At 37.3% G+C, this 26,468-nt stretch overlaps 1 protein-coding gene across 2 annotated transcripts; it reads right to left on the bottom strand.

The window, feature by feature from the left end:
- LOC135597213 (uncharacterized) lies at window positions 1-26,468 on the bottom strand. 2 transcript variants are annotated; one of them, XM_065089865.1, is made up of 11 exons: window positions 26,339-26,468; window positions 26,163-26,230; window positions 21,945-22,026; window positions 17,014-17,097; window positions 15,762-15,801; window positions 13,851-13,896; window positions 8,049-8,107; window positions 6,952-7,019; window positions 854-937; window positions 685-749; window positions 1-209 (listed from the first exon to the last, which is right to left on the bottom strand). In XM_065089865.1, exons 1-11 carry the CDS (start codon window positions 26,392-26,394, stop codon window positions 127-129), a joined length of 735 nt encoding a protein of 244 aa, XP_064945937.1. In that variant the 5' UTR covers window positions 26,395-26,468; the 3' UTR covers window positions 1-126. The 2 variants fall into 2 exon arrangements, with proteins under 2 accessions (XP_064945937.1, XP_064945938.1); XM_065089866.1 differs by lacking the exons at window positions 685-749; window positions 854-937.

Below are 26,468 nucleotides of genomic sequence, written 5' to 3'. Positions count from 1 at the left end.
TTGTAGTAAAAAATATTGGCCACCTTGATTGACAATCAGCAGATAACTCAATTTCTTAGTTTATAGTGCATGCTTAAGTTTGTATATGACACAACATAGCATAGGATAGTGAACAGGCCTTTCTTTTCATGGAAACATTCCTTCAAGGAACTCCTCAAAATCTTCAACAGCGTCCGTCTCTTTAGTCACTGAAGCTGAAGTCCTTCGACCTGCCCAAATTTTCCATTAATGTTAAACTGATGAATGCTTGACAAGATTTGGTCCTCCTATAAGTAATAATTACAGTAAGTTGCAAAAAATCCAAGATCACAAGTATGTAATAATGATAAACCTATTGAATGAGTAATATTATGGTTTCTTAAAAGGAACTAATGGTTGCCTGCAAAAACTCAAACAAGTGGAAACATTATTGTCTATAGAAGTAATCAATTAAATTAACAAGTATGTTATTAATCTTTCCTAATATATATTCTTCCCTGACAATTTTTAGTTCCAACAGAATTATACATAATGCCATTGTTTCTGGTACATGGCCAAGATATAACATAAAATTTAACTTTCCACTGCATTATGATATGACTAAAAAAATAAAGAGATGATATTAGATGGTCAGGCAAGCATATTGAAATTGGTTACACAAAATCTAGCCTCAAGATAGATACACAAATGAATATAAGGCCAAACCTTTTTTTATTGTATTTGAGTTCTTGTCATATTCATCATCAATGTCATTGTCCTTGTCTTTTTCTCTGAGAAAAAAGTTAGCGTCACACTAGAAAAAGCTAAGAATCCATGATACATTTAGTTCCTTTCTAAGGACAAAAATTCATTAAAAAATAAATTCAGCTCATGCCTCTTCCTTTTGCTTGTATCCCTGTCATTATCTTTCAGGCGCTCCCTCTCTTTCTGCCTTCTATAGGCAAGTTTCTCTGCACAACTTTCAAAATGAAAACCATCAACAAGTTTCAGCTCATTCCCATAAAAACATTACTCCAAGCTCATAAGAGTTTCAATTCATAAACTTATTAAATATCTCATTATAACTAAATTGATGAGTTGAGGTAGAACGTAACAGCTTATTCATTATGGAGGAAATAGTGGAGTATTATTTTTTATTAAAAGCATTTGTGTTAAAGTGGAGGGACATCAAGAGTTCTGTATTATCACCAAAAAAAATTTGATAAGACAACAGTGATTTCAATAGGCGCTCAGGCGCTCGCCTCGCCTTGCCTTGCCCGAGCGCCTCGCTTCATTTCCAGGCGGCACGCTTCAAAGAGGCGCCGCCTGGGCGCTCGCCCGAGCCTAAGTGCCGGGCGCTTCGGGCGAGCGCCTGGGTTAAACCAGGCGACCGAACCAACGTTTTAGGTCTAGTTCAGTCTCCGGTGCTTTAGTTGGTTCAATCGAACCAACTAAAGCATCGATATTAGCGCAACTTCCCCAACCCTAACCTTGCTCGCCGTTCACGCTACTGCTGCCGCTGCTTTCTACCACTGTTGTTGTCGCCACTCTCGCTCCCGCTCCCGCTGTTCGCTGCTACCGCTGCCGATGCCACTGTCGTCGCTCGCTGCTCCCGCTGCTTGCTGCTATCGTTGCCAATGTCTCTGCTCGCCGCTCCTGCTCCCGTTGCTCACTGCTGCCGTTGCCACTATCGTGGCTTACCGCTCCCGCTGTCACTGCTGCTACTTGTTGCTACCGTTGCCACTATCGTCGCTCGCCATGATCGCTCCCGCTTTTCTCAGTCAGCACCCTCGATCTTCCCTTACACTCTTCTCCTCTTTCGATAGTATACTGTTAACAGTATGCAGTATGCTGTTAACTGTACACTAGTAATAGTATTTGTATTTATTAGATTAATAATATATTATTTTAATTTTAATATTGTTAATTTTTATTTATTTGAAATTATTGTTAGGTCTCAGGATAAATGGCAAGTGTATAGAGCAACTCAATAGAGTCTCCAATGGCATCAAAAAAAGATCCTACATAGAAGTATAATTATCAAAAGGATCCGAAAGATCCTAATGCAGTGACTTGCATGTTCTGCGATAAGACTACTAGATGTGGTATTTTTCGTGCAAAACAACATCTAGTAGGAAATTTCAAGAATGCAGCAGCTTGCAAAAAGTGTCCACCTGAGGTAAAAGAAGAGTTGCTGAGTTATATGAATGAAAAAAAGACGCAAAAGAAAATCTTATGGGAATTTACCAGAAGACAATGTTGAACATCTCAGGGATGAAGAAGAAAATTATTCTATGAATATTAACCTAAGTGGGAAAAAAATATACGACAAAAAAGGAAAAGAAGTTATGAGTACTAAGAAGGGTAAAAAATGACCGATGGATCTATATATGTTTCAAGGATCATAGAAGCAACAAGGGCAAGCAGGAGGCTCAAAATTTAGACAAACAAATATAAGTGATGCTTGTGATAAAGAAATAAGAGGAAGAACAATTCAGCACATTGCTCGCTTCATCTATCAGGCTGGTCTTCCCCGTAGTACAACTCGTTTAGATAGTTTTAAGGAAATGATTGAAGCTACTGGAAGATATGGTGTGGGATTAAAACCTCCAAGTTATTACGAAATGCGAGTTCCATTGTTGCAAAAAGAGTTGAATTATATAAATGGCTTACTAAAAGGTCATAAAGAATCATGGGCAATACATGATTGCTCTATTATATCAAATGTTTGGACTGATAGGAGGCGCAGGAGTATAATTAATTTTATGATTAACTGTTCTTTAGGGACTATGTTTATTAAGTCAATAGATGCTTCATCTTTTGTAAAATCTAAAGATAAGATATATGATTTACTTGACAAGTTCGTGAAAGAAATTGGAGAACAAAATATCGTTCAAATCATAACCGACAATGGAAGCAACTATGTATTAACTGGTAATATTCATCTTTTGAATTTTTGAATTATTTTATCTTTAATTAAATATATTAAACTCTTAAGTCTTATCATTTTTGTTATCCTTTGTCTCAGGTAAATTGCTTAAAACAAAAAGACAACACTAATATTGGACTCCATGTGTAGCACATTGTATTGATTTAATGTTAGAGGATATTGGAAAGATCTTAAACATTAAAAAAACCATAGAAAGGGCAATTTTTGTTGTTGGAGTTCTTTATAATCATATTGGGGCTTTGAATATGATGAGAGAATTCATAAGGAACAAAGAATTAGTGAGATATGGTGTCACCCGATTTGCTACTTCATTCTTGACATTACAGAGCGTGCATCGTCAAAAATATGTAGTTTTGGAATCATGTAGTTTATATATTAAATGTAATGGGCCCTCTTGTTCGAGTCTTTCGGTTGGTGGATAATGAAAATAAACATGCAATGGGATATATTTATGAGGCTATGAATAGAGCAAAGGAGACGATTAAAAGGTTTTTTAATGGAAATAAAGATTAAATATGTTATAAGATGGAATTGTCAACTTCATCATCCCTTACATGGAGCAAGATATTATTTAAACCCTAAATTCTTTTATAAGATTAAATATGTTAAGTTTGATGCAGAATTTTTGGATAGGTTATATTAATGCGTTGCAAGATTAGTTCCAAGCCTTGAGGTGCAAGATAAGATTATTCGTGAATTATCTTTATATAAAAATGTCGAAAGTCTTTTTGGAATTCCAATGGTCATTCGATCTAGGACAATTATATCTCCAGGTATTAATAATTTGATATAATTAATTTCATCTATAATATGTTACTATGTTATTGCTAATAATAACATAAATTTTGCAGTTGAATGGTGGAGTCTATTTGAAAATTCCACCTCGAACTTACAGCAATTTGCTATCAAAGTACTTAATTTGACATGTAATGCTTCGGGTTGTGAGCGAAACTGGAGTATCTTTGAGCATGTAAGGATTACTAAATATTTTTATTTTAATTAATTAATTTATTTAGATAGATGTATTAATATATTTTTAAATTATATGACATGACAGATTCACTCAAAGAGAAAAAATCGGTTGGAACATCAATAATTACACGATTTTTTTTACATAAAGTATAATCAAGCTTTGAAGGCTCGTTATGATTTGCAAAATAGAATTGATTCAATCTCATTGCAAGATATTAATGATTCAAATGAGTGGTTGGTGGGAGAAATGGGTGCCAACTTACAAGATGCCGAAGACGAGCTTATATTTGAAGATGATAGATTGACATGAGGAGATGTAGCAAGAGCTTCAAGTGCTAGAGAATTACAAACATATACAAGGTAGATGACAAAGAGAAAAATGAGTGCAAAAGCATCAAGCTCGGCTCTTGCTATTGTTGAAAACATAGAAAATGAAACATATTTTGATGAAACTGAAGGACAAGAGAAAGAGGACAAATTCAATGAAGATGATTTGTGTGAAAATGACGATAATATTAATTATGATGAATGACTTTGATGTAAAATTTTATTGTTCTAAATTTTGAAACTTTTTGTTAATGTGACATTATGATTTTGTACCTTAGATTTTCTTTATTTAATAATATATTTTTATTTAAAATTTTAAATAATTATATTTATTAATTATATTATATATTTTTATATTTTAGCACCTCACTTCGCTCGGGTGAGCGCTTGCCTTAGGCATTTTTAGACCTTGGTGCCTTTTGGCACCTAGCACTTTTTAAATCACTGTAAGACAATTATTAAGCTAATAATGCATTATGAATGTAAATATTGAATGTGTAAGAGACAACATATGAATTAGTTCTATAACGCTAGATGAGACTGTTGAGGTTGATGCGAAGTTGAGATTAATGTGTCAAGTTAGTAGAAAAAAAATTACGAATACATATTCTCATTCATGAATAATTAAGTGTAGATCTGATAGAGGGCCAAATAATCGAGAATTGTTTAGGATAGTATAGACATGCTAAGGAAACCTATGAATGATTAGTGCGATGAGAGATTCAGAAAGACCTAAGAAGACAATATTAGAAATTATAAAAAAAATTACCTCATAAGACCTAAGAGATTCAACCAACCATAAACATTTTATAACAAATTTTCTATGGAAGTTACAAATCCTAAAAAATACACTCCATACAGCGTAAGACACCAACAAACTTTGTGCTAAGGTACCATTGATTAACATCTTTTAGAAAATTTAGCAGGATAAGGGATCATAAACTCTAGAAGGAACTGGCCTTTGTATGACTAACAATCATTAGTATAACATTCTAGTCATTAAACTTCGTTACCAGTGTACGTATATTCTCTTCATATCTTGAGAGTTCCGACTGGTTAGAAAGCTAGTCCAGAATCATCTGAATCAAAATATTGTTTGATAAGGTTTGTCATTTAGGTCACATGCAAGTTATGCAAAATAATCCCAAGTGAGATTAAACTTATCTTGTAAGATTAGAGAAGAATGGGAAGAATTATAATTTAAATTTACAAAACAAATACTAGACAGGCACCACATCAGTGACAATCTTTTCTTCATTAACAATGAATTTAACTGGGATGGTAGTCAAAGTTCTGAACAGTTTGATGCACTTATTTTAGTAATTTCTCCTACTATTTTGAATGTTTAGCTAGGACGCTTGTTTTTCCTCATAAAAACATATTTTACAATATAGTTTGCTAAATAAGTATATGGTGTACATATATATGTCAGACCTTCACTGACTTTTTGATGTGACAATAACAATACCCCTTGGGATGGGCCCTGAACTATATGGTGTACATATATACAGCATGATTTACAAGACAAAAGAGGAAGAGGTTGGGATGGTCCTAAACTCTATCATCCAAACTTGAACTGATCGAAGAGATTTTACTAATCAGCAAGGTTCGCCGTACCGTACCATACCGGCGTTTCAACCCGGGCTCGGTACAGTACGGTACCGGTGTACCGATCAGTACATGGCGTATCGAGTGGTACACCCTGGTGTACCAAACAATTTTATACTTTTCTATACTGTAGCAGTGCTATAGTATAGTACACCCCAGTACAGGCGGTACACTTCGGTACGACAAACCTTGCTAATCAGAATAGTTCAAAAATGACTCACAACGTGAGACATGATCTTACTCGAACCTAACCCTTGCCTCATTCAACACTTCACTTTAATCCCTAACTATCTTAATCCCTATCTAATAACCTGAATTCAGTGTTACCAGCATCCTCTCCCTCTCCTCTTCTCTCCTCTTCTCTCCCACCCATCCACCAATCCCCACCCAACCCCTCTATTTTTTTTCCCTTCCACTCTCTCACATTGGTTTGCCACAAAACTCTTACCCTCATGAATTGTCTCCTCCAAGTGGCAACTACCACCTCCTCCCATCGCCAGACACAAATTGCAATATTTTGGAGCAACATATCATCAATGCAGTGCCCTCAACTATTTGAACGGGAATCCCCAAACCTAGATGGAACAAGGAGGAGACACCTTAAATTTATTTTGAGTGTGGATGAGAATGGGAAAACCCAACCTGGTTAGCCTCATTTGCAATATCAAAAAAAATTCTCCATACCGATTAGCTGCCAAGAAGTTGATGACAGGTAAAAGAGGAGAGTTACATCATCCCACACTATTGAGGAGAGATACTCCTCAATGGGCTTAAATGTGAGAGTGATCTTTCATTACAGGTTAAAACAAAAACAGAAAAATCCTCCCATGGCTTACATTAAAGTAAGAATTATTTGTATCTACCTACACCTTTTTTTGGCTCCTTGCTTACATCTTATCTTCTCCTTATGTAAATTCTACTAGTTTTATTATTTCATCAACTGAGAACTTTAAAGTAAGAAGAAAACCATTTTACATAGTCATCAAAAGCTATGCCACCCTTTGCCAGACAAAAAAGATGCAAACTGAACATAGAGTCATTCCTGAAATAATTATACTTCAAAAGGAAACCAAAATTACAAACAGAGGTGATTTTGCAAAATGGATAAGATGCAGATGTTAAAGTGAAAAACTAACCCCTTGCAAGCTACCAGTTTCACAAGAGCCTGTTTATTTTCTCCCGCTTCAAGATATGAAAAATTTACCTACAAGAAACCAAATAGACAAGAAATTCTCCGTGAACGTGTCAATGAAAATTTGTAACTGGTAGTTTCAGTTTTTTTTCCCATGTAGCTGGAATGTTCTTTTTAAACTTCTCCTACTTTGTTGTATTAATTTTTCTGAAACTAAACAACGAGCAAAAGAAGACTACATCAGATACCAGATTACATAGGTAATATAAGATATACAGTTTTCCAGTGGTTTTATGAGACAAAAAATTAGGAGCTGAAAACAGTGCAAGATTGCATATTCAATAGACTATCTACATACACCTCAAGAACTAAGTCTGATTAGAATTCTGTAATCCAAGTAAATTCATTACTTTCCTCAAAAAGATAAAGTCATCATTTGCCATTTTAAATCTTCACAAACAGTGATGACATCAATAATATATATGGCAGTTGACACTGCAAAAGCATCACACAAAAAGAAATGTGGTGACCAAACTATCTATACAATCCAAAATCCAATACATATCAAATCCTCACAACAACAACAACAACAACAACAACAAAATCCAGAATGCATGGTGGCCTCCACAATGAGGTTGATGTTGTGTGGAGGGCCTGCCAACACTGTGGCTAAAGATCAAAGCAGATGCAATCCATGCCAGGCACATAACTACCACACCCTCATGCTCCAAAATCTAAAATCTTGGCATAATCAACCTACAAAAAATATAATTCCACATATCTCCTTAGTTTGAAAAAATTTATATCAAGAATAATATTTGGCCATTGTTAGGATCATTTTTTTAAGAAAAGCAACATAACCTCATTTGATTTCATCGTTAATATGGATATTTAAAATAAATTTTCTGAAAGATTATGCCGGGTAGTTGTGTTAGTAACAACAGCTAAAACCATACATGTTATAGCATCAACAGAATCATAACAGTGACTGACAAAAACCAACATGTCTAGTTCTAGTCAGTTTTACCAAAAATATAAAGAAAATGTAAAAAAAAAAATCATAATATTTCATGAATTATAACACAAGAAAAGAATGTGTACTTCATAGCTTCCTAGACCATCTTTCTCGTTGCATTTCTTGTCGCCACAGATAAATTGACCTGTTACAAACAAAAATAAGTTAATACTGAACAAGTTTTAGAATACCGGTTTGATATTGGTTTCAACAACATATTGGACTGGTAAATTAATAGTAAGCATTATACTAACCTATAACGTCCAGCATTGCTAAATTAAGTAATATAAAAATGAGAGGTATACTGAATTATAACAAAATGATGGCCCAATACTAGTGCTAGGTCAGACCATAGAATACAAGTCAATTCATACTGGTCCAACCAGTATCTGATACCATAATGCTGGCATCATAAAATTCTAAAGTCACTTTTTAGTCCACATGTGTTGTACATTCCACAAACTAGCACAGAACAGCAAGCAAAGCCACTCATTTACAATATGCATGGTAGGAAGGTATACCTCGTGTTTATGCCAGAACTCCTCTGACAAGGAGCATATTGATACATACCAGTGAGGTCTACACTCCATTTTCGCACTTGACGGTTGCATATTTTAAATAATAGTTTGTTTGATATCATTATCGTCAGTAAATGGCTCCAGAGGAGAGTTTGACCAAATTCATTTTGCATTATATCAAGTGATTGTAAAAAGAATATGTACCTAGCAATATTGGTGATCATATCAAGAATTGAAATATCGTAATGTACCAAAGTTTCGACATTCTCTTGGTACGGTATGGTATTGTATACCGAGCTATCACGGACAAACTTCTAAACAAGGTGTTTGATGTAATGCTTATGTATGTCCGTGTCGTTTGCCATGTTCATGCCTTGTACAGAATGTAAAGGGGCGGCTGAAGGCTTAATAGTCCCATTTTAGTTGGGTTGGTGGCCTCTTTAGGCTTGTAAATAAAGGTTGTGTCATGTAGACACGTGCGAGAGCTTTTCAGTCTGTAATGGACCATTTTATCCTTTGTTGTGCCACTGTTCAGAGCTTGTAAAGTCTGTTTGTAATTTGCTTTGTCTATGAAGTGTTTTTTGGACATGTTTGCTTGTGGATCCCGTTTGAGGCGTTCTCTTTAACCCGTTCTCTCTTTTGTTGGTCCTAAGGGACAATGGGAGGCTTCGGGGAGGCTGACCTTTGCGGACGGACGCGCAAGGGTGCCGCACGACTTAGGCAAAACCAGCTAAGTCCGTGTCATATGGTATCAGAGCGGGACAAGCACTCATAGAAACACTTGACATGCAAACGTGGGGGACCTAGCGGGGCTGCGTTGAGGGCAGTCAGCAACGCGCGACTGTTTGAGGGAAAACGGGCATGGAGATGTAGGGAAAAGGAGTCGCTCAGAGGAGCGGGCATCTGAGTTTGGCATTCAGAGGAATGGCCAACCCTTCGCGCAAGAGGCACCACGAGAACAGGCAAGCTTGGAAGAATGTGGAGCGCACAAAGGTTGGGATGGCTGAGTTTGAGCTACGGCTCAACGTTGACAACTTTACTTGATGGTGCTCAAGGCAAGCGAGGCGCTTGGCAAAAGGATGAGACCATGCAAAGTGGAATGAGTTGCTCAGCGACCGAAAGAGTGTGCAAAGCTCACAGAGGTGAGGGGAATTGCTAACTCGAAGAATTCGGTACTCATGCATGGGCTTGTATGCGGACGATGGATTGTTCGTGGCCATCCCAAGGCGACCGAAACTCGGCGCCATGGAGCATTGAAACTTTCTCTTCGGCATGCGAAGGATACGTCCGGAGGAGGCTAAAGTGTGCAACGAGTTCAGCATGTTGCTAGGCCTTGAGGGGTGCAGTGGTGGCTGTATTGACGTGGAGGCGCAATCTAGCAAGTGCGTTTGCAGGAGGCAGAACAATGCACAGTTTGTTCAACAGATCGGAGTAGTCCAAGGGGATGGTGGTCTCCGAAACGAAGAGAGATGTTGCTCCAATGGGACAATTATCCAGGAGGGATAAGTCTCGGCTCTCCAGAGGGAGAATCATGTGAGACGGACCTCACATGTTGAGGATGAGTACCTCAACAAACAACAACTCCACGAAGCTCGATGGACTGAGCAAGCGGCGAGGAGTCGTCGCATGATCTCGCTTGAGAGAATGCATTGGTGGATGCATTGCGAGATCAAGTGGGGGAGCGACCTGAAGCAACTTAAATGAAGGCACACTTAGAGTCGATATGGAGATCGGACTCAAGGGAGGGCTGACCCGTGGAATGGTGGGCGCGAGGGCCACCATCGACTCAATGCAAAAACGAGGAGCGGAGCAACTTGGGTGTAACTTGGCGAAGTACCCAAGCCGCATGAAGGGAGCCAGCATAGAAGTTGGAACGTGGGGCAGAGGCACAGTGCTTCCCTTAGACAAAGGTCAAGGACATGAACTCTTGCAAAGGCAATAGTAGGATCATGTTGTTCCATGTGTCCTTCATTCTGACGGAGCGGACTCATCTTGCATGGTGCCAAAGACGAAGGGAGCTTCGGGGCACATGCACCTTATCTCGGAGAAGCATTTGATGGAGGAACTAAGGCAACTCAATTTGCGGAGGCGAAGTTGGGTTCAGAAGGCCTTAGCACGGGGCAAGAGGACGCAGAGGCGGGTACTCTTGAAGAATATGCCATAGTGTTGCCATTCAAAGTTGCCATGAAGGAAGCGGTGCGCAGCGGAGATTGTGCTGGTAGGGGCAGAGGCCCAGGATCCAGACAATGGTGCACAAATTACAGTGAAGTCGGTGGACTTCGGGAGCTACTAGGCGACGGACTGTCCTAGAGCGATGCTTCATCTAGGTGTGACCCAAGAGTGGGTGGATGAAGGTCGATTGCCAAAGGAGCGAACAAAATCGAAGGTGGAGGAGACCCTGCGATGTATTGGCAGAGGCCACACATGGAGGGTTCACAATTCGAGTTTATTCCACAAGGATCAGAATGCAATGGAGATGTCACCAGGAGGCGACATGGTGCAGCGGATCGTGGTGGAACAGTTCGTGGCAATGCGACACACACGACATAGTCCCGGGAGGGACTAGATCATATGGAGGTATGATCGGGAGCTACTGGGAGCTCCGCTTTGGTGAACAACACGACAGCAAGAAGGGCTATGGATTCAAGGAGTGAAGGCCATGGTACCGCAGAGGCGGGTCTTCCGGGCGTGCACCGAATTTTGCATCGGATGAAAACCTTGGTCATCAGCATATGGGGGGCTGGGTTCCACCAAGGGAAAAGTTCGAATGCAAGTACGAGTGAGTCCCATGAGAGGGACTTGATCATGCAGAGGTATGATCGAAGCAGCTAGAGAGTTGGACTGCTCCAGAGCTCATATTCGCTTAAGGGAGCCCGACAAGTCAGAGGACAAGGTCGAGTAAGCGAACGTTGCTACCAAGGAAGCTAAGGAGAACAGAATCGGTGCAAACCCTACAATGTGATGGCAGAGGCCATGCATGGGAGTTGCAGTCTGTCTTTCCATCGACCAAACAGACTGCTTGGAGAACACAGAGGTGTTGAAGCAGGAGGTCGAAAGGGGCGAGGAAGCGACGACGAGTCCAGAGGGACTTAGCTACCCAAAATCAAGCATCAGTTAGAATGGAGGTGGACTCAGAGGAGTGCCACGGAGACATATCTACTGATCGCGAAGAAAAGGGATGCAGATGCGAGGCGACGGATAGTAGGGCCATGGGCATGGCAGCGCCATGGTACCGCAGAGGCGGGACTTCCGTCAAAGTCATTGATCCCTTGCTCTCACGGAGGGAGAGCGCTTGGTCGTGAAAGGGGCCGAGGAGGTGGAGCATGCAGAGGCAATCTCCAAGTACCGAGACAAGGCTGAAGGGCAGAGGCCAAGAAACTTCGTAAGACCGGTGTCAACAAGTTTCTCATCAAGATAGCCGTAAGTGAATGACTTCGGGTCATGCAAGAGTGCACGACCAAGGAACGAAGCAGGCAGTACGTGGTGCTGTACCTTTGCTACTCAGTGGAGTAGGCGGCAGGGTTGATGGAGAAGACGGTACAATCCCAGAGGCGACCTCATCTATCAGAGAATTACTCCAAGTTGGGGTGAAAACTTCCTGCATTCCAGAAGTTCAATGGCATTGAGAAGGTGAATCACAGTAGCTAACTCAACGCAAGAAGTGCAAACACTTCAAGTGCTTCAGAAGTGTGAGCAAAGAGCAGGCGAAGGCCAGTAACCAGCTCGATGCATGAAGTACAACCTCGAGGAGGCGGGCGAAGTCAAGTAACCTTTGCCTTCTCAACTCTTAAGAGAATGGGCGAAACCGAGTACCCCAGTTCTCTTATCTATCCAGCAGAGGAGCTCTGCACAAGTTCAAAGACCCTTCGAAGATAATGGAAGACAATAGTTGTCAAATCCTCACCAACGGTGATCAGTGCTACTGAGAGTAGATTGTCCGCTTCATTTCCCAACGAAATGCCAATCGAAAGCGGAAGTGATGCGAACCTACTTGGATGTGACAACTAACTGAAAGAAGAGTCAATGAGCAGATTTTGTGGAGGAAGGACCCAAAACTTCAGAAGTTTGCGAGGCGATGCTCGTTAAAGCTCCAACAAGCATCCACCCAGTTCAAGCAGCATGTGGAAATTTTGAGAAACTGGCGCAGTAAGAATGGTCTTTTCCTTCATTTGGTGGATCCGCAGGAATCAACGAGGATCAACACAACTCAACCAACCCCACACTAGAGTCAGAGTCATTGGCGAGTTGAAGCAGCATGGCGGATCAAAGGTTCGACTACTCAAAAACAGCAGCGGCGAGCAGTTGGGAGCCAGGAGGCACATTGCAGCTGGAGCAGAAGATTGAAGACTCAGCAAAGGCGAAGAGTTGCAGTGTTCACAAAGGCTTCGACGAGGACGTCGAAGGGATAAGTGGGGGAGAATGTCACGGACAAACTTCTAAACAAGGTGTTTGATGTAATGCTTATGTATGTCCGTGTCGTTTGCCATGTTCATGCCTTGTACAGAATGTAAAGGGGCGACCGAAGGCTTAATAGTCCCATTTTAGTTGGGTTGCTGGCCTCTTTAGGCTTGTAAATAAAGGTTGTGTCATGTAGACACGTGCGAGAGCTTTTCGGTTTGTAATGGACCATTTTATCCTTTGTTGTGCCACTGTTCATAGCTTGTAAAGTCTGTTTGTAATTTGCTTTGTCTATGAAGTGTTTTTCGGACATGTTTGCTTGTGGATCCCGTTTGAGGCGTTCTCTTTAACCCGTTCTCTCTTTTGTTGGTCCTAAGGGACAATGGGAGGCTTCGGGGAGGCTGATCTTTGCGGACGGACGCGCAAGGGTGCCGCATGACTTAGGCAAAACCAGCTAAGTCCGTGTCAGAGCGGTATATATATATAATTTATTTATAAATAGAAAAATACCGTCCGGTAGCGAGCGGTTCGCGTATCGATTTACTGTCGGACCGGTACGTACTGCCAGTACCAGGCGATATCATTCGAAAATGTATACCTTGGATCATATACATTTCTCATGTGATAAGATAGGATGTTTTAACTGACCATTCACAAGTGATACAATACAAGTACCTGAACATAAACATCTCCATAAATTCCTTTTATCTGAAAGCTAGAAAACAATTAAAATCAAGACTAATTCACAAAAATGTTATTTAGCCAATATCACACAGCAGTCAAGAAATGTCACTAGTACAATTCAGTAAAAAAAATTATATGTCAGAATTCAGTTACAGAATTGTTCATAAAGGATATCTGATCCTACATGCTAAGGAATATTACACTTCCAATCATCTATATAGAGATATAACATCTGAGAAATAATACCTCCTTGTGAGAAAAAAGAAAATGATAAGTTAGGAATTTCACCTTTCCCAGATACAACCTCTTTTTCTGTTCTCCACCTTAAGCCAATCTGAGAGAAACAAACCAATGCTCATAAGAATATAGATAAATTATAAGCAGATTACTGATAGCTGAAAGTGAATATTCCACAAAGTGAACTTTGAGCATTATGCCATATGAGAAGAGCTTAAAACCAGCTAAAGAAAATATGTTGATAAATAAATTCATAATTCCAAAGAAAACATGGATCTGGCAAAATAAATTTCACATTTGTATTTTATACGTGCAGTTTCATCCAGTGTCAATCTGCATGAGTGAAATTTCTTGTGGAGATCTCATCCACATCAAAATAACTTTGTTTACTGGCCTAGTTATGCAATGGCATCAATACCATTAATTGTATTTAGCTAATTTAGTAAAGGAGTAAGAATTCCAGCAAGCAGAGTTAATTGAATCCCTTTTCTCCAGTAATGATTATTAAGTTGTCTAACCCAAGCTCATTTGATGAGAAGAGATTCTGCAGAAATCTATCACAATATAGGCCTGTTAGCATCTCGACATGCTTTAGTATGAAGACAATTATGCACTGACAAAACTACTATGGTAATCACCTTTTGGCACATAATGTGGACCTTAGATACTTAAAAACTAAACAAGAAAATTTGTTGGATGGCACGAGAAAGCATGATTCCCAATTTCAGCCAGATCGATACATATCGTTTGGTAATTACCAGTCCGAGCTTGAATTGGCATGTGGATTGCCCATTTCGGGCATTCGGGTCTGATACAATGCTTACCGCCTAGTAAATCTATTGAACCAAGCTTACCACCAAGTATAAAGTTTAGTTTTTTTTTTTTAATTTATGGCTACCCCCCACCTCCCTCCCTCTCTCGTGCCGCTCACCGCCAGCCCTCCCGATACTTCATTAAGCATGCCCATCAAAAGTTCTAAACACTCTTAGGATACCTGGGAATTAGTTTGCGGTAATTCTCTTTTCCATGTGTTGTTGGTAACTACATTTACTGTAGAACAAAATTGATTACATTAAAAGAAATAATCAAGGTCATTACTTTCTTGGATTATCTAGTGAGCAGTGACGCTGTCTGCAATCAAAGCTAAGTAACCAAAGATGGTCCATGTAATTAACCCCAAATAGTTGGGAAGTAAAGTTTGTTAATGATATTTGATTTACAAAATGATGGAACTAAGGAGTAAGGATGTCCAAGAATTGATTTTAAATATCTTAAAATTTGCACTCCCTCACCCACAGCCATCTGCCAAGGGGATCTCAAAAATTAGTATAACTCAATCTAGAATCAAATTTGAAAAGAAAGAAAATAAGTATGAAGAAAATAAGTTAATAACACAAAGTAAATCAACAGTAATAGTGAGTCATCACCAAAGTAAACCAAAAAAACATAGCCAGACAGAAACAGTTGGAAACAAAAGTTTACTGCAACTCTGTCAGTACCCAAACTTTGAGTTATCCACCTGTTACTTGCATATTGTATTTCACATTCTTGAGTTCATCAAATTATCTTACAGTGACTAACATTCTGACTACAAGTTTATATTCTCATGTAAAAGTTACTCCTACGTTATTGCATTAAGTAATTATCTTTCTTTCTCTTTTGTTGCTACATACATATATAGAAGGGAATTTGGCAGTGAAAGATTCTTGTAGAAAACAAACACCTGGAAATCATAACAAAAACATTCAGCACTTGCATCCTAAATCTTTATCATTTTAAATCCAATATTTAAGTTTGATATTTCAAAATCATATGCATTAAGTTGTACAAAATTCATGCAATGCCTATCCACATAACAAAAAATTAAAAAAAAAATGTACTAGAATATCTAGCATAAACATTAGCATCCAAATTATGAAAGTGATCAGTTAATCTTACTGTCCTTTGCTAATTGCCATGTACCTTTCCTTGTTTGTAAAGCGACATATCAGCGATGCAATATCTTACTCAGTTAAAGTCTCAAACAAGAAAAATATGAGCATTTTAAGATGTGTATCATCTAAAGTGGCATATAAGCAATGCAATATCTTTCTCATGCAATGCCTTTCCTTGTTTGTAAAGTGACACATCAGCGATGCAATATCTTTCTCATGCGATGCTTATCCTTGTTTGTAAGGTGACATATCAGCGAGGCAATATCTTTTATTACTGAAGGACATAAAGATGTGTAAGGCACAAAACCCATACAATAAGTTTCCAAAATATCTTGGCAGCCATAAATAGGAATCCTTCAAAGACTTAGCTGGAGGGCCTAGACACACAAGCATCTGCCGAGAATAATAATAATAATATACATGTCCATGATATACACAAAACTTAAGCACAAACAATTTTCGATACTAAGTTGACAAGAAAACACATATTATCATATGCAGTCTTCCATTAATTTTAAAATGGAGTTCAAATAAGACAGTATTCTTAACACCCATTCTTTCATATTGAACATTCCAATTATAAATCTAGGATGATACAAATTTTCTATTCAACGTCTCATTATAGGTATTTGAATGAAAAAAAAGGGTTGCCTACAAGACATTACAAGGCTCCCAACAGTGAGGTTATGAGGAGATGTTTTGATCAAAGATATACTGAAAGTACTAATACTAATAAAAAAGGACACATTACAACAATTTAGACAATGACATGCATCATGGTCTAAAACAGTCATAAAAAAAGAAATTTAGCAGACCAAACCAATATATTGACTGTTGTTAATTCACTACACAAGAACACAGCAACTACTTTTGCATGTAGAATCTCATTTCAAAATACTTGCACTTGGTGAATTACTTGTAATGATGTGTTATTTTCAACTTTATTGAATCAAACCTTATTACTCTTCACTAATTAGTATTTGCAAGCGGTTAGGAATGAGGTACACTTAGTGGCATAGTTATCTTTTTAGGCTTTTAGCCTCCATCTAGGCGCTCAGACTTTTTGGTTAGAAACTCAAAAAGCACCATTGCCTAGTGGTAAAGTTAGCTAAATAAACTTAGCAGGCCACCTACGGAACCTAAGTAGTGCTTGTCAAAAAAAAGATGATACTAGATCATGAAAGTAGAATAATTGCAAATAAATACATGGTCAAAATAAAAATAGTCAGTAAACAGATGAGTAAGGCATCAAATATGAATGATCAAATTAGGAAGGATACTCTTTAAAAAGCTTATTATAATAGCGTTTCACCAGCCTCTTCTCCCAAGTTGACTCCATGTCATCATCTTCAGAAATTATGAACCTTTTTCACAAGACAGATTTCTATAAATTTTTGAACAAAGGAACCTTCAAATACAGGAAAACAAGATTAGTTATCAAAAACTGATTCCTAAAAGATTATAAAACCTCTCCTAATCTCATGAACTGGCTGTATGTCCAACACAAGCTACCAGTATACCAAAAGCAGTCAAACATATATACCAACACATTTAACTACATCTCTCCTATAGTGTACTTGGGCCTCATCTGGTTCAATCTTTACTAGTATTATAAATTGTAAAACACAATGCTAGCCAAACAACTATTCTAGCTCATGGAGACAAATAAGAGAAACAATAAGTGGCCACCACTACCACTGGGTTTCTTTTTAGAAACTAAGGAAATTTTGGGTTAATGCAGCCACCAATATAGATATCCTATTAGTCAATTTTCCTTGTAAGGTAATTTTTTACCTAGTATAATTTAACTTGCTAGACATTTGGCACCAACTAAAAAGAATGTCAGATAAACAGCTGGTCATTAAATTTTCATAGGATCTTCCAGGAAGCATCCTCATGTTTGGGTTATGTTCTATATCTGGTCCCTCATACATAGGAAAAGACTCAAATAATGATATGAATTATAGTGAAATGCCCACCATTTTATCAACTTAATTAACTGTGCCACAAAAGCTGCTGTAAGAATTACAACATTTTCAACCACTCAATTTCCAACAGTCCTTTTCCTTTCACCTAATAATTATCCACCTACATAGTCATCCCTGGTCCCTTTATGCTGATTCATATTATATGATATATCACTACAAGATAAATTTTTTCCTAATTCACATGCAATCACAACTAATCTAGTATAGTCATACTAAATTTCACATTTTTGTATATGTCATGTAATATATAACAGATTTTTCATATTACTACACCAAAATCTTCTCAAAATTATAAATCTGGCAAACTAACTTACATCAAACCAGTTTATCTTAAACACAATCCTGTTCAATCACAATAACATTCAGAATATCACATATATTATTTGATGTAGTACGAGACCGCAATGAACAAAGCAAGTTTTTTTTTTGTGAAACGAGAAAGAGAAAGATAAATATAATAAAAGTTAACTTCTAGACTCGCCCTGGCTTAAGACGTAACTCTCAAGATGAAGGCCTCTGGCACCCATGTAGATTCTCACAACCAGGTGTCGTTGGCATATGATGTGGGAACTGCCTCTCTTCTTTTCTCCATTTCTTAAAAAAGGACCTAGACCTCCTCCTTTCTTGGGAAATTTCATTGAAGAGGGCCTACGGGCCTCCTCATCCTCCTCCCCTCCCACGAAAACAGGATCGATCACATCCAGCCGGAATGAACAAAAAGAACTTTTGTCTTTGTTTTACTACAAAGCTTCACTTCCTCTTGATCCGTTTGGGCAAAAGGATTCGGTGATCAAATCCTTCCTCTGAATGGATCTACACTTTGTGGGAGGATTGATAGGGACGCTAGAGGAAGAGAAATCTGAAAAAGAAAAAGAAGCTTATTGAAAATGGAATACCTACTCATGCAATTGCAAAGAGACTTTAAGCAACAAGCTCCAAACTCGGACTTCTTGAGCATGTAAACTTGGCTTCTTAAGGCTTCTCTCTTGTTGTCGCCTCTGTCTTTTTTTCCTCTCTTCCTAGGGCTGCCACCCCCTCTACTTATAGTTGTAGAGGGGGAGGGCTACTAACCAGAGGACTCTCAATCAGAGTCCAACTCTTAGACCACACAAGGGACTCCTAATCAGTTAAGTCTTCTAAATTTGAGTCTAATTCAAATTGAGCTTGGGCTAAAGTCTTTAGGCTAGCCAAACTAGGACTTGAGCTGGGTTGATCCTTCCTAATCAACAGCTCCCCCAATTTGGCATTCAATTCCTGTTGAATCTAGAATTGAAGATGGGAAACTATGCTTCGCTGACTTCTTTCGTGAACATTTTGTGGAAGTCAGTTTTTGCCCTTTACATCCTATTCGAAAAGCTATTTTAATGCCTTGTCTTAAAGCGGTAACCTTCTTTTTGACAATGGTATCTTCATCCAAAGTGCCAGTCACCAACTTATCTAATCATCTATCAAAGGAAATATCTTGTACGACTCGTCATCTAGCATCAATGGCTCGAACATCTTCAGGTTCTCCACATTCACAATCGAGTACATCTCCATATATGGAGGCAACTCGAGTTGGCAAACATTGTCTCCAATCCACTTCAAGACTTTGAATGGTTCATATCGAATGTGCTTGAATTTCTTTTCTTCTCCTTTAGTTATTTCTTCCCTAAGTGCAACCAGACAAGGCCATCTTCTTGATACTGACCCTTAGCGCAGTGTTGATCATGTCACTATCTGTATTTCTGTTGAGCACACTGAAGCTATGTTGTTCAACTTCCTAGCGCACCCATCGGATGTGCTCGTGAAATTTCTAGGCTTGTAGCGCTATGTTACCTTCTTTGGAGGTTTGTAATATTGAATCAATCATAACTGCATATCAAAAGGGCTTTGGTGTAAGTAGCCCAAGTATACCTTGAATGGTGATTAGGTTGTGAAGCTGTACACCACTTAATTAAATGTGAATTGCAGATACGATAGACTTTCGTCCCATGTCTTCAAATGTTGGGAGTTATATCCTCATAGTAGATGAAAAATCATGTGATTCACTACTTTGGTTTGTCCATTCATATGCAACGTGATCTCCAACAGCTGCTTAAGAACTATCCATCTTTGTTGGACATGATTGAGCTCAAAAGCTCGAAGTGCGTACACTCAAAGTTTTGACATACCTCTATGAGGGAGTACGTTAATGGCACATCAATGACGAAGAAGTTTCGACAGAGATATTGGCATGCCCCCATGAAGCTCCAAACCTTTGTTACTGTCCTCGTCCTCAGCCATATTCTCAGATCACCTAATGAACCGCCTTGTGCCAAGTGTACTGGCTAATTTACATAGTATGTGTATCTGTAACTGATAAACCGCTAAATAATGTCTGTATCAAACCGAACTGGATGATATTGCAAATCTTGGTCTAACCTTTGTTCCTAATCTTCTTAAAGAAATGCTAGAGCAAAATATCACAATGGTAATAACTAATAACATAGTTTATCAAATTAAATCTCATAAAAAGATATATACAAGTAATATTGTAAAGGGTATTCACATACAACCACTTATGTTATTTGTTTAGTATAAAATCCTATGCCTAATAACTATGTATATCCTACCTTAAAGGTGCATCAAATCAAATGTCTCCCCCTACCAAAATCTGTCACTTAAGCCAAATCTACCTTTGTTATCTTATATTTCAAAGATTGAAAAGATTGCATAACATTGTTGGCTCCCTTAGCATGTCACACATCTAATCTATGCTTAAATTCAAGAGCTCTCAAGCAAAGGAGCTTCAAATCCAATCTCTTTTCAATGTGATTATTGTTTATCCATGATGCAATAAATCATCGCTATTGAAGACTAAGATTATTTGTGGATTTGAGGATAGGAAGTTTGAAGCTCAATAACCTTTTAACAATGAGTATAGTCGGTAAAAATACTTAGAGAAGTGACTTGGGGTTTCACAATAGTTGGCTATTCTTTTTTTAAAATTCTTGTTGCACTTTTGATACTTCCATGTTGGTTTGAGTCCTCAAGTTTTTCTGAGGAGCTTTTCTCTTAATCGTCCTTGTTCTAGTGAAATGTTTTGGAATAGTATTTGGTAGAATGCTTTTATTGATTATTGGGATTTCTTCTCATTTTTGGATTTTGTTGGAATTTTCTGTTCAAGTTTTCCTGTTTAGTTTGTACATATATTTTACACATTACTTGTTAATGTGTTCAGAAAACATGGATGCCTAAGGAGTAGAAAATGGTTATCATAAGTGACAAATAAATCGAAAAGGATGAGCTATATAGTTGGGAGAAAAAGGGAGTTGGGCAGGAAGAAGAAATCATTATGATGAAAGATAGTAAGGCCAAGGGGGGCACGATATGCTTGGCAGAAAGAAAGGATCTATAGTTAGTAGAAAAAGGGATTGAGAAAATGAGGAGAAACAAAATGAGAACAGGGAGAAGCAATGTTCACTGAACATGGAAGATAAAGGTGGAAAATAAAGGGAAAAAGGGTTGGCTAGGAAACAGGGAACATTGGGGATGTTTATCATGAACAAATATAGCAATTTTCTCCATTACATTACAATAACAGAATTTCAAAGTAGCAAACAAGGAGTATTCTGAATTTATGCTACAACTATTACTTGATGTTGACAGTCAAATTTCTAAAGCATTTTAGAAGCAGGGGGATTTTTATAATAAAAAATTATGTAGGGGTTTGTATGCAAAATCTTAATATGAAGAAAATAAGGTGGTGTATTGTTTGCAACTAAATCTGGAATTAGAGTTGTAATCATATTTGGAATAGCCATTCCCTTCACACGTTCAGTTCATGCACTCCTGAACTGGAATTAAAATCTTATGTAAAAGAATTACAGGAACATTTTGTTGCAATCAAATTGAGAGACCAAATAAAAATTATACAGAACATTCCTTTCACATGTTCGGTTCATGCATTCTTGCCCCAAATTCAAAACCTAAGCACTATTTTGACTCGAACTCAGAAATGAGTTGCTAAATTTTACTATAAACAACCATAAATCATAAAAGGAATGCCACAACAATAATATGCACAATAAAGAGAGACAAAGTAGTCAAACACACTATACAACAAATAGACAAAGCAAAGAACACAGAATAAAAAGAACAGCAAATTCCCTAGGGTACTTAACAATATAACACCTCCAAAGGCATTGTGTTTGATTTAACATCCTACAATCATCAAACGGAAAACATGAGATACTTCAAACCTGTAGCCTTCTCGAATTGTGTCTTGGTCAGTCTTTATTGGCAATTTATCATGTGTATGGCTTGTCTTTCCATAAAATTGTACTGTGAGATGCACAAACTAATAAAATAAAAGAAGTAATAATGCATAAAATAAATCAAAAAATTATAAATATTCATCTAGACATATGAATTGAATGAAATAAGAATCAACAAAGCAAATGCATGACTAAGCTTTCAATATTAGTGTAGTATATACACATGTTTTGGCAATCTCGTGAGGTAATCACCCATAATAATTAAGATTATCGCAATGACATTGAATTGTGCAGGCAGTGTTCTTTATTTTCTCTTAGGGAACTATCATGCCACTGTGCAATGCATCAGATGCAGGGTGATATGGTTTTTCTCAACATCAGATACATGTAAATTACATTTTCACCGCCAATCAAGTGGGAGCCTCTCTCTCTAATAGGGGTACATTTTTTCTCAATATCAGATACATGTAAATTACATTTTCACCGCCAATCAAGTGGGAGCCTCTCTCTCTAATAGGGGTACATTACACTTTGTCTGTTTAAGGGGAAGGCCTTTTCTTCCAGTGCTGATGTTTCTAGGGATCCAAAAGTATAGGCAAGTCAAACCACCTATTTTAAGCAAAATACTCATTCTTTGGCCCAAGGATTTAGATATTAGTCAAACATTAACATACCAACTGGTATTCATTTAGCCAACCAAATACTGATATCAAAAGATATGACTGAATATTGGTATATGGTCGGTTCATTTTAATTTTATTTTTATTTTTTTAACTTTACTAAATAAAATTGGTTGTTATGGTCAGTATATTGCGTGTATACCAGAATGAAACAAATCCAATAAATTACCGAAACTGATGTTGGACCAGCATTTAAAACCTTATTCTCTCTTAGCTTCAAGGTTTAGCAAATTGGATTCACGAACTGACTGTGTTTAGAAGACCAAACAGACCAGTCTTGATTTGAAAACCCAACTTAACAGTTTTATCAAGGCATATATTATTATCAACCCGTAAGAAGCTGCTTCAAAGCTTGTCCTAAAGAGGCTTCATTGTGAGGAGTCATCAACTGACAGTCTAGAGGAGGCCTCAAGCATCAAAAGTCGGAACCAAGAATAATATAGTTTACATTTTTATGGTTTCCAGTTTCTTACTTTCTTTCCCTTTTTTTTTTTCTTGGTGGCACTCCTAAGTCAGCACTTTGTTGTGTCATATGTTGACATCCTTTTGTGTCATATGTAAACATCAACAGTCCATACATCAATCAACAAGAAATTGAAAATACCATCGAATATCGATATCCTCAATACTTTAAGGACTCAAGAACCAAGATCTCCTATCTCATCAGAAATTACTCATCAAAGCAGCATGTTGTCCCCAACTCTTTCTTGGACACAAGGAATGACATCATTTTTTTTTTCTTAACATACTGAAGCACAATAATGAAACATAGCACTGTAACCCTATTCCAAAATGTGCAGATAAACGTAACCCCCTAACCCTTTCTTTCACAGAGAGGGTTGTTCATCATCTGATTTTTTTAAGACATTAGGAACATAACATATGAACAGCTCATTATATGCAAAGCTTTTAAATGTCCCTTGACTTTTTATTTAAAATTGCAAAAACAAAATATAATACCTATGTTTGTGTCAAACATGACAAAGAACTTAGAAATTTGAGTCTCAATGTAGTATGATGTAAGTTCCCAACTATCATAGATCTTTTCCTGCCACTGAGCTCCTTTGATCATTAGCTACTTAATTCATGTCAAGTAGCAACCTAGGCTCATAATGCAATCTGTAGATAACCATGTTCAACATTAATCAATATTTGTTATTATAATGTCCAGATGCATGTAGCCCTCTACCTCTTTCTTTGATATAGTGGGTTGTTCATCATCTGCTTTCTTTAGGACATCAAATATCTTGCATATAAATATCTCATTATATGCATTATTGATAACGTCCATTTTGTATAAAACTTGAACAAATTTCATCACTACATTTGAGCTGAGACAGCACTATGAGACTACAGCAGCTGAAAACACAAGCAAACAACACAAACATGAATCTAAATCCATCTTTAGGGTTTCAAACACCAACTCTCAGTACAGATATAATTAGTAAAATATGATATCTCTAAGTTGTTTTGCTAGATGGTTAATCAAGTGTCTTTTTCTTGAAACAAAGAAAAATATAACTAGTATTGACTCACAACATAACCTAGCAAATATGCTAGAGAAAATGTAATATCTAATTTTTGGAGAGGATTCCCTCCTAATAGACGCAATCAAGATAGCATCAAAATTATAACATTGAAACATATTTAGCCTCACCAGCCAGGACTTAAAACAGCAAAGATCACAAAACTTTTTTAAATAACATGTAAAACTTCAAATAACAGTATAAAATTATAGTCATATTTTTCCTTTACTGGATTGCTGCCATTCTACTGTCTGAAGTAGTCACGGAAGCTGGAACAAAAAGGAGGTATTGGCCCATCCAGTACTTAATTAGGGCCACACTGGGAAGAAACCCTTAGTACAACATCAAAGAAGTAAGATATTATTTCCAACAGAACTACCTGTTTTGAATCATTATCTACATGAAATTCTTGATCAAATTTGTTCCCTTAACCAGGCCACTGCCTATGAGTCACCAACTCATTCTTCAATAGGTATGCAGTTAAAAATCACATTATCCTCGATTCCTCATACTGCTTGGGAGCTCATGGTTATATGTTCTATGTCACTCCCTGATGGGGTTCTTTTCACCTTTCACTCCCATTACTACTTATCTGTCGGTCACCCAAGACTATTTGACCTTGCAAGATGGTCCTTGCTAATTCATTTGTATGCACAAGTTGTTAATTAATCATGATAATATTTTCCTTTTAAGAAAGATCCCTTATCTTCAACCATATAAAATCCCTTGCCAAGAACACTTGCCATCCACACTAATAACACTTGAATAATATTGAAGACCACAAAATTGTTAATTGCAAATCATGTTCCCACTTCGGAATAATATGCTTTCAAGTCATTGAACAAGTGCATTCAATTTCATTTACAAATTGTCATTACTTCTATTGCAATTAAGAAGAAGCAATGTACCACAAGATATTTAGGAAGACAAGGCCATAAACTACTAGAGCTATGTACAATTTTACAATTGCTCACTGTCAAGACTAAAGTTGCAAAAAGCTATTTATGAAGCAAAGTTATGGCTGTAATAAGGTCACCTATTGTATAACATAAAAGAGAATTTATGACATATACCAGCAACAAATGAAAATTGTTTTTGCCATTTTGTGTGTGCTTATACAACTAGTACCAATAATAAATAATTCGTGTTCACAATAAACACCAAAATGTGAACTTAAAATTCAGGTGTATGTCACAGGTATAAGGAAAAAAAGAAAGTGATATTTAGCAAAAGAAAAAGACTTTTGCATGACAAAAATGATTCTCTAGTGAGTGATAGAAGGGAAAATGATCGAGGTGCAATCTCCAATGAAAAGTTAATTAAAGCTTATTATCGTTAAAAATGAAAAAAAAACACTCTTCTAATATAAGTGACATTACACCTCTATTAATCCTCTCACCTATTGAAGTAGAACTATACATGAATAATTATTACAAATAAAGATTTAGAAATTTCTGGTTTGATTGAATGTTGTTTGTGGATATCATTTATCATCTAGATGCTAAAAAATTCAGACCCACTAGGAGAATGAATAAGGTAGGAGATATCTTACTTTAGTTCACTTTTACGGCAAATCACAAGCATATTAGAAAACATGGAATAATGGGAAAGATTGTTATACATCTCACTCGTTAATTTATGTTCCGTATAAACCTACATGAAAATCTTTTTTATTATTAAACATGTCTCTGATACAGCTAGTTATTAAGCAACAAGTATGGTATTACCTACTGCATTCAATGTGAGATAAATCTTCAAAAAAAGAGTCAAATTCCCAAAAGACTAATAAGTATCAATAAGACAGAGACCTAAATTTCCTTCACCTCCAACCCCAAAAAATTTACCATATTCAGTCATATGAACAAGATAAAATAAAGAAACCCACGTCTAACGGAAACTTGCATGTACATTTATCCATGAAGAATAGCCGCATATATCCTCTCAAAACATCAATTATTTAAATTCTTGTTGAACGAACTAGAAAAGCAATGACCCACCATAATCCTTCATGAACTTATTGTGCCGATCGTAGGCATTGAGCCCCCTAATCTGAGATTGGTATTGCCTGCGGGCAGTAGACCAATAAGCAAATCGATATTTTCGTGCAAGAAAACCATCTCTAAAAGACAAAACCAAAAACATATACTTCGGAAGAAACCAAAAAAATTTATACATCTTCTTCTCCTCTCTATCGTAGATTGAGGATTTCAGCGACCGGAGCGACGCCATCGCTTGTCCTTCTCCGCCTCCAACGAAACCCTAGTGTTCAAGATTCATGAGGTGATAAAGCTTTTGTCTTTTTT

Source organism: Musa acuminata, chromosome BXJ1-11 (assembly GCF_036884655.1).
Source record: "Musa acuminata AAA Group cultivar baxijiao chromosome BXJ1-11, Cavendish_Baxijiao_AAA, whole genome shotgun sequence".
Taxonomy (NCBI): Eukaryota; Viridiplantae; Streptophyta; class Magnoliopsida; order Zingiberales; family Musaceae; genus Musa; species Musa acuminata.
The sequence above is the reverse complement of the archived record's forward strand: the minus strand, read 5'-3'. Positions and strand labels throughout refer to the sequence as shown.

Bases quoted from the DNA above. Each gene is read 5' to 3' on its own strand.
- LOC135597213 (XM_065089865.1), bottom strand. From the start codon at position 26,394: ATGGCGTCGCTCCGGTCGCTGAAATCCTCAATCTACGATAGAGAGGAG. The intron at 17,098-21,944 runs GTTTGAAGTATC...CTTGTGAAAAAG, and splicing joins ACAATTCGAGAAGGCTACAG to GTTCATAATTTCTGAAGATG. The intron at 7,020-8,048 runs GTACACATTCTT...GGTTTCTTGTAG, and splicing joins ATGGTCTAGGAAGCTATGAA to GTAAATTTTTCATATCTTGA.